General features: G+C 36.3%; 1 protein-coding gene across 1 annotated transcript in view; it reads left to right on the forward strand.

Annotated features, from left to right (window-relative positions):
- Positions 1-8852, forward strand: part of ZBTB16 (zinc finger and BTB domain containing 16) — a 127969-nt gene extending 119117 nt beyond the window's left edge. The window contains exons 6-7 of the mRNA XM_075191235.1: positions 2592-2759; positions 4770-8852. Coding sequence (XP_075047336.1) covers positions 2592-2759; positions 4770-4999 — 398 coding nt within the window. The 3' untranslated portion in view covers positions 5000-8852. The remainder of the gene's footprint in view (positions 1-2591; positions 2760-4769) is intronic.
- Positions 8853-9386: the final 534 nt, after the last annotated feature.

The raw sequence follows: 9386 nt of genomic DNA on the forward strand, positions 1-9386 counted from the left end.
GGATGTGTGCCACGTACATAGGATGTGTGCATTTATAGATGTTTGTGTATACATGCATTAAATATGTTTATTTGTATATGTTTGTTTCATATTAATGTGTGTGCATATACATGTTTTGCAGAAATCCATACTGAAGATACATTTTATACAGCGCCTGCAGCGTGTGTTTTTACATAGGCACACTACTGGCTAGTTTGTTTCCGTATACACAATTATGACGTACAGTGGATTATATATTTTTAGCTGTTTTATTTACACTTTTTTTTTTATTAATGGAAGTTAAGTGTTTGTGTATACTCTATATTAAATAGGAAAGGGGAGGATGTTATGATAATATGTTCCAGAGTATGATTGGAAAGGACAGTAAATGAACATGATAATGATGGATAGGACATATCAGCTCTTCCACATCTAGCTGTGAAGCAGGTGAATTCTAAAATGAACATGATTGCCTAGTTAAAAAAAAATAGCCGCCTTGATCAGTATGAAGTACTGTAGATGTGTTACATATAGATAAAGGAAAATAGCATATCAACTTGGTTAAAGACATTAAGTCACCCTTGAGTTCTATTCACTTAATAAAAGCACTACGTTTACAGCTTTTGCCCTTATAACAGAACATTAAAACAAATTAATAAGGTCTGGTAAACCAACAAGACAACCTAAACATGACTTAAGAAAAAGGGCCTGCAAGAGGGTCTTGACAGTAATGTTAAGAATAACCAATCTAATAATGAGACTACCAGTCAATGCTCGAACTTTTAGTTCAGCGGCAACTGTAGGGGTTCTAGAGCCTAAGGGTTGGTTTCATGTTTGAAAAGTTAAGGGCATCTTATCACATTGTCTGCTGTTGCTATCGCATACAGCCGTGGTCCTATTCAACGGGTGTGGTAGGATTTTACGAATGTGATAATGCCTACAGCAGTTGCAACGGCTGTAAAATTCCAATTGCTGTAATTCCGACATGCTGTCAATTCCTACTGGATGAATAACTGACTGTGAAGATATCCAGCATTACAACATCCCCTCACTGACATTAACGTCGCTTTTTAAATCGTGACTTACATTTATGCTATTAAGGGGGCAATGCGAAGATCTGACGAGTGTCTACTGTACAGGCCTTCCTAGAATACAGTATACACCTGCCAGGTCCTCGCATTGCCTCCTTAATAGCATAAATTTAAGAGTCCTCATTTAAAGTGAAGTTAATGTCGGTGACGGGATGTTGTAATAGTGGAGAGCTTAACAGTCAGTTTTTCATGCACTCGGAATTGACAGCATCTCGGAATTCCAGCAATCGGAAATTTTACAGTCGTCCTAGCTGCTGTCTGCATTATCGTCTTCGCAAATGTGACTACCACCGATATAAAACATGTAGCACACATGTACAACAAAATTTGTACTTTTATTTATGTGTGTGTGTGTGTGTGTGTTTTAACTGGTTAAGCTTCATTTGTGGGACATTGATTGCTAGCTGTAAGAGACGTCTCTAAAATTGTAACATTTTCACTCAGATCAAGTACACCAGAAAGACCCAATATGTTTTTTGCCATGTGCTTGCAACAATCAATTCAATGACCTAGGGTATAGAGTATTTTGCTCACAAAGTTAAAGCCCCTATTCAAAATCTAATAAAAGTGTTAATCATTTGTAATTTTATTTGTATTGATATTTAGAATTTATTTGCATTTCTGGCTATAACTAATGGAGAAAGTTGAACATACTTCTAAATATTTTACATGATTATATTGGAATTTATTTTTCTATAACTCCAACATATTTTTCAGCACTATTCAAATAGAACTTTATTCTGGCACATTGATCTCTGCCACAGTGATACGATTTAATTTCCCTACCATAGGTACACCAATTCACACTAGGACCAATTCAGTGGATTGGCAATTAAATCTAAGAAAGGTGTTTTATCACAATATTGGGTTCTGTAGTATGGTAAATTTGAGCAATTATGTTTTGTCTTTTTTTAATTCTCCGGTGTGCTGTTAAAACCTGTGACTGTTAAAATAATTCTGAAACAAAGTTAAGATAATCCCAAACTTTACTAGTTAGAAGATCACTACATCATTTGAATTGATAACCACCAAACATGATTTTATATAGCTTTATAAAAGTTCTTACTAATTCTCTTTTATATAAAACATTTTCTATTTTAGGATTAGGGATTTTTATTCTCAGTATCTGGTGAGTTGGGAGTGCTTCACTTACATACTTTATATATTCTTATGAGACGATTTTCCATAACATCACACCATTGAATACTTTCAACTCTACAAATAAAAAAAAACTTTGTTAAATCTGACTGTGGTTAACTTGTGTAATCTCCAGGATTCTGTGTGGTAAACGGTAGATGAGGGACGAGTAAAGCTATGAAATTTGGTTAACATTTTGTTTTACAGTAATGAATTAATACATGAATGTGACGGGAAAAGTGTGTATTTCATTTATCTGTTTAATGTGCTGGCAGTAGAGACAATTTAAGACTCATCCCTCAAGAATAGGTTTGATTTTGAAGTTTATTGAACTGTCACTTTGTTTACTCCAATGCCATAAAAAAGTTGCCCTCTTATTTTCAGGTGACCATCCATACGAGTGTGAGTTTTGCGGAAGCTGTTTCCGGGACGAAAGTACACTGAAGGGCCACAAGCGTATCCACACAGGGGAAAAGCCCTATGAGTGTAATGGCTGCGGAAAAAAATTCAGTCTCAAACACCAGCTGGAAACACATTATAGAGTTCACACAGGTAAATTTCCACATAACCTAAAAAATTTAGCTCTTTTTACAGAATGCCTTTCACCTACACACAACGGAGGTTGAACCAATATTCAGGGCTGCATGATGGCACGTGGGTTTGCATTGCTGCTTCAAAGAGCTGAGGTTGTGAGTTCAAACAGGGCCCTATCTGTGTAGAGTTTGTAGGTTCTCCCTGCGTTTGTGTGGATTGACTCGGTTTACTCTGAGTTCCTCTTACCTACTGGTTAATTGGCTTGTGTCTAAAATGGATCTGAATGTGTCCAATGGGACAGGGATTGATGTGAATGATTGATTAAATATTCTCTGTACAGTGCTGCATATGGTGGTGCTATATCAATAAACAATAATATTACTGGGAATGCATGTTAATTCACTAGCAAATAATTATCAATTTTCCTGACTTCCAAATAATCATTAAGCACTAGTGATATTTATTAGCCACTTGTTGCTCATGAAATTCATTAGGTAACAATTCCTGAAGTTATAGTCTACATTATCACGAATATTGCATCCGCTCACAAAAAAAAGACTCCACTGTGTACAGGTGCTATTGAAATAAGCCAATAATACATGCAATTTTGTTTGACAAATGATCAAGAAGAAGTAATCAAGAGCCATAGAGAACAAATTTAAAAGCTTATATCTTAATTCATATACATGCACCTGGATATCTTATTTTTTTTATTTTCTTAATAAGTAACAGTTTGATACCTGTTTTGATCTAGTATTCCTATAAGTGGATGATCTATACACATAAAATTGCAAATGACAAAACTAGTATTACATCACTTTTAAAATTGCATAATATTGTATACTTGGCGGAAACGTGATATCGTTTTTACAAGATATATTAATTTATTTAAAGAGGATCTCAATATAAATGTTTTTCTTGGTATAACAACCACCTACTACCATCACCACAGGATTCCCATTTTTGAGTTAAGACAGCCATTGGGAGGGCCAGTACACTGACCTCAATGTGTTTTAACTTGTGCGAAACGCGTTGAAAGAAGTAAGAATTGTCAAACCTATTTACACTGTACTAGCATTGAAATGCATGTAATTAAATTCCAGTGGGTATGAGGCCTAAAGAGAATGTCACCCATTTCCGTGATAGATATATATGTGTCCCTCTATACCTCACAGCTTTCCAGGCACCCATTTGACTGTGTAGGAGAATATAATAGGATGCGCTCTTTGCTTATAGCTGGAATCAGCTTGTCAGCATATGCTGCGCTTTTTTCCTGGGCCAGAACCTGTGACATATCGAGGAAGCAGACTCGAGATAGAGAATAGAGAGTGAACTGTATTAAATGCTCTTTCCAGGGTGAATGAGGCCACTCAGGACAAAATGGGTTCAAAAACATATGGGATCAAAATGCTGCTCTGCTAGAACTTAAAATTTATCAACCCCTGCTTGAACATGGCATGATCATTTTTTGAGGTCTTAAGCCAGTGGATTCCAAACTTTTTCAGTTAAAGGCACCCTTAGGGTCCCCTAAGCCAAAATAATTACAAGTAGTCCCCCGCCTTGCTTTCCACTGGCCCTGGCCGAGGCCCCCCTGTGAGATCTCCAAGGCACCCCATGGAGCCACGGCGCACAGTTTGGGAACCACTGTCTTAAGCCAATTGTTTATTTCAGAAATCAGATCCCTAATTACATTTTAAATAAACTGTACAAAGTAGACATTTGAGCTTAACTGTTTGGGAGGCTGCTTGTCATTATTACGTTTTTGTCCTGAAAAACAATTTAAATTCTTTGTTTCCATAGTTTTTATTTGACTACCTGGTAGAAACTATTCCAGTCATTAATTTTTGTTAAGCTTCACCAAACCATATACATCCCTATGGTACATGTATATACTTTAATTTGAGAATGTTTTATTTTTGTACACATACAAAATTTGTGATATGTAAAAACCTAAATTTACAAAAATAGTCAGAAAACTGTGTCAGACAAGGACCAAAAGTTTTTGTTTGTTTTTTCTGTTTTTTATAGGTGAAAAACCATTTGAGTGCAAGTTGTGCCACCAGCGCTCACGAGATTATTCTGCCATGATCAAGCATCTTCGAACCCACAATGGAGCCTCTCCTTACCAATGTACCATCTGCCTGGAGTATTGTCCCAGCCTGTCTGCCATGCAGAAGCACATGAAGAGTCACAAACCTGAGGACATCCCTGCTGACTGGAGAATTGAAAAGACCTACTTATACTTGTGTTATGTGTAATGGGATAAGTCAAAATGTTTGAGGGAGGTGAAATTGAAAGTGATGTTGGCAAGGCGAGCAATACAGACATCTAAAAGAATAATCCCACTTAAAAGCAAAAAAATCAAACACATCCACCATTTTTGGCTTTTTTTTTTCTGTGGGAAGCTTAAAGCTATTTTGAAAGGAGGCCTAATGGAGCTTGTTTTTTTTTTTTGAGAGGGAATGGAGGGTCCTGATGAGAATGAAGACATTTGGTGCCAGCCCACCCAATTGTTAGGAAGCACAATTATGGTCTGATTAAAAAAAACAAAAAACTATTTTCTTCAGAATTTACCACAAAAGTTGGAGGTAAATGTTTTCCACTTGACTGTATAGTACTTATGCCAGTACGGCCATAACAGCATTGGATATTGGTGGTGATAGTCCAAATATGATTTATCATAAAATGTTCAATGTATATCAAAGTTTTTTAATTCAAATTTAATTTCATCATCTTAAGATGTGATTGAATACATCTTTATGAGCAACTTTCCCTCTAGATTCTATTGGGATGATTATAATGAACAAACCAGGTAAACTGGATTGTATAAAGTATTGTGCTCTAGTATGGGGCATAAGCTGTAATACCTCCTGGTATTCAGTTGTATTTTGTAGCACTGAAGGGGTTTGAAACCTCCAATATTAAGTTCGCCTTCAGTAATGTTTATATCCACTGATGGTGTCCACTTATTGTTCAATATGGACATATAGTTTGTATGTTATTTCATTCCCCAAACTTCCTCACTTCTACTCACCATTTATTGAGTATAAGAGAAACTTAAGGATCTGCTATATTGACTAGGGCGATTTTGAAGCTGAGCACTTTGGAAAATAATTACTCTTCATTCTGGTGGAAAATACTCCACTAGTATAGATGGGCAACTCAACATACTTGGAGACAATTGGCGAACCTAGCTGAGCTAGACTTAATTAAGGCCAGATACTATCAGTAGGCCTATATAGACCAATGAAAAACTGGTCTATTGTAAGTGTAAGAGAGATATATATGCCAACAGAAAAAGGTCTGGTACTGTTTCTAATATGAACTCGACCAGACTTCACCTACATCAGAGCCACTATTCAAAATGGATGTGTTTGGTTAATTTGCCGGTTTCCCATTTCTTCATATCTGAAAAAAACGAAAGAATATTTCCATCTTGTGATCTATCAGTACGTTTTCACAGAGGCCAATTGAGTAATAGGGGGCTGCTTCTATGTATATATTTTGATTGTTTAATTTTGTTATTATGTTTAGCACATTGTACTTGAATTTTTTATTTTTTTTATTTTTGTTTTTGATGACCTCATATGTACCGATGCCTAATTTGAGGCATTTTGTTACTTTAAGACACGTAGGAAAAAATGTGCCAAGATAGAGAATGGTCAAAATGACAGATTGTCTCATTTTATTTTTGTTTTTATTTTTGTTTTGTACCAAATATGGTATTCAATCTAGGGTTGACACTGCCCTTTCGCATTGTGGTTGGGCTTTTTTTTTTTTTTTTTCCATTCATGAAAGCTACCTCTTAACCTGTTTGCTGCACGAGGATCCTACATCACATTTTAAAACAATGCTTTATAGGTCCCTCTGACAGCTAAATGGTTAATTATGTTATGTTCTGTTCTAAAAAAAAAACGCTGTTTCATGTTAATCTTATGTTACGCTTAATGATTATTTTCATCTCATTTTTTTTTCTTGCTATTTTATTTGTTTTGTGATTTAAGCTGCATTTATATAAAATATACGTGGTTCAGGGGAGTATTTTGTAGGTAGCCTTATTGGGGGGAAATGGGGGGGAAACAGGAGATATATTAACCTACTTTGCTACAATGAGGTCTTCCCTTTTTGACACCTTATTTGTATAAAGAGGCTAAAATACCACTGTTGTGTTCTGCCATTTTGAACCTTAAAAACTGATTTGGGTGGGTAAAATGGCTCCCCATGTTATAGATGTATTAATGTAGCTCTGAGGATTAGGGGGAGGGGAGTGAAGGATCTGTGGTTTAAACTTGAATTTGTGAATAGAAGTTTAGAGGTTTTTTTTTTATTATTATTTTTTTATTCATAATGTGAAGGTGATGAAAGTATTAAATTTCTTGGCAGGTATAAATATATTTTTCTCAGTAAGTACCAATGCAGACAAAGGCCGGCCAAAATATTCAAGGCGGAAATGTAAGGTGTTTGTCATGAATTTCTTTACCAGACACAGGGAAATAAGGGATTAAAAAAAAAGTTTATTCCACAAAAACAAATGCAAACTTCTTTTTTTTTTTCTATCCCTTCCCTGAGGGGTATGCTCTAAACTTTCTCCTCCTCAAACGTAACACAACGAAAAACATGAAATATTGGAAGGAGAGGGCAAAATATTTGCAAAGTTGTGATATTTTTGTAATATTTGTTAGTCTTTTTGTCAGTTTTTGGGCCTACATATATATCTATATATATTTTTTTTTTTTGTAATGTGAACAGGACTCTGTATGTGTGTGTGTGTGTTACGCGTGTATGCACGCTAGGTCAACAGTACCCTGCGTGTTTAAATTGTATTGAAAGTCATACAGTATAGTGCTTAATCAGAGACTGCTTCTGTCTGTCATGGAAGTGTAAACATTGCTTACGGTTGTTGGTTGAGGACTCTGATAAATACAAATTATGATCAAGTCCTTCAAGACCTCTTAATTTTTTTTTGTTGATTTTCTCACTTTGGTCAATTCTTGTATTCCTGTTGGTTTTGTTATGTATATCTTCATCATTTAACAGACAAGTTACTAAAACACATTAGGCAAGAAAATAATTAAAACACGGTCTCAATATAGAACACAAGTATTGTCATATGATTTAGAGACACCCTGAAAGGATCTACACCGTAATGGTAAATAAGATCCAGCTACCTTTGTAATGTGGACACAAAATAGAGCATTGCATGTCCAGCAGAATATATGTCAATGCAATTCCTAACCATAGTCCTACTGTTTTTGTTTTATTTTTCTTCTTCAAAAAGAAGAGATGTTATGCTGAAATAAACCCATTGTGTTGCAGGAAATTATGAAGAAAATGCAAATTCAGAAAAGATCACTCAGCGAAGTCATAACATGCCTCCCAACTGTCAGTGGCACAGTCCCGATTTTAGGGAGCAGTTTGCCCTACGGGTGGGAATGTTGGGGAAAGGGAAATTGGTTAATGGGCAGTTTAGCGCTTTACAGAGCTAGGTAGCCCCCTGGGGCCGTGCCCACCCCCACGCCCCCCGTCTCGCTGCTGGGGACTTGCATGTTGGGAGGTATGGTCAAAATGGAAAAATTACCTAAAGCCTCTTGCAAAGTTAATGATCAGACATATATTTGTTGAGCTGATGTGGAACCTACTTTATATAACATTTGTCATTTACATTTTATAGGGATTGTTTTAATAGCTTTGTACAAAAAACAATGATATGCTGTAACCCATAGTAACCATCGAGATAGCTTTTAGCAGTTCCGTGTAATTGGGTTGATAAAAAGAATTGTCTATTTGATTGCTATGTTACAGCACATTATTGCATTGTTATTAGACAAGCACCATTGTGTGGTATGGTCATATGTCAGAGCTGTATAATCTCACATTTTGTTGATTTTGCAATTTGTTTGTGTCCAAAAACCTTCAAATTTAACCTCAAACCGTAATGCAGTGTTTTCATTTCTTTGAAATGCCAGCTACATGTTGTCAGAGAAAGGCTTCTTTATTCTTTGTGCCTAAACATTTTCTTCCTTTTTTTAATGAAAAATGTAATAAAAAAAAGTTTAAAAAAATTTGCAGGAAAACTGTGTCCAGCTACAAAACATATGTATTAAAGATAAACTGCAGCAGATTTTTTTTTTTTTTTATCACAATTGTTCTGACTGTAACAGAGCAGCATGCTTTGGATATAGGACTGGGGGTGGCTGTGCCTCTGTTTCAGGAATTCCGAAATTTTGCAATAAAACTTATCACATTCTAAAACTTTGCAGACTTTAACTGCCAATTAAACATAACTTTTTACATTTACAGGAATAAAAAGTTAGGGGATTTTCAGTAAATCCAACCTTTGATATCTCCACCCTATTCAATTAGTTTAAGAACGGATTTGACTTCCGAATTACGTCAGTATGACAAAACATTCTCATTTCCTCACTTTCATTAACTTGTAGGCAGGGCCGGTGCTAGGGTCCACGGCGCCCTAGGCATTTTTAAAAAAGCGCCGCCCCCCCCCCCCCCCCCCCCCGCAAAAATCGCCTCCCTCCTCTCCTTACCTTGTCTCACCACCGCCGCCTCACTGCTCCGTCTCCTCCCCTCCACTCACTGACACTAGTAAGTGGTGGGGAGGAGACGGAGCAGAGAGGCGGCGGTGGTGAC

This window comes from Mixophyes fleayi, chromosome 11 (genome assembly GCF_038048845.1).
Source record: "Mixophyes fleayi isolate aMixFle1 chromosome 11, aMixFle1.hap1, whole genome shotgun sequence".
NCBI lineage: Eukaryota > Metazoa > Chordata > Amphibia > Anura > Limnodynastidae > Mixophyes > Mixophyes fleayi.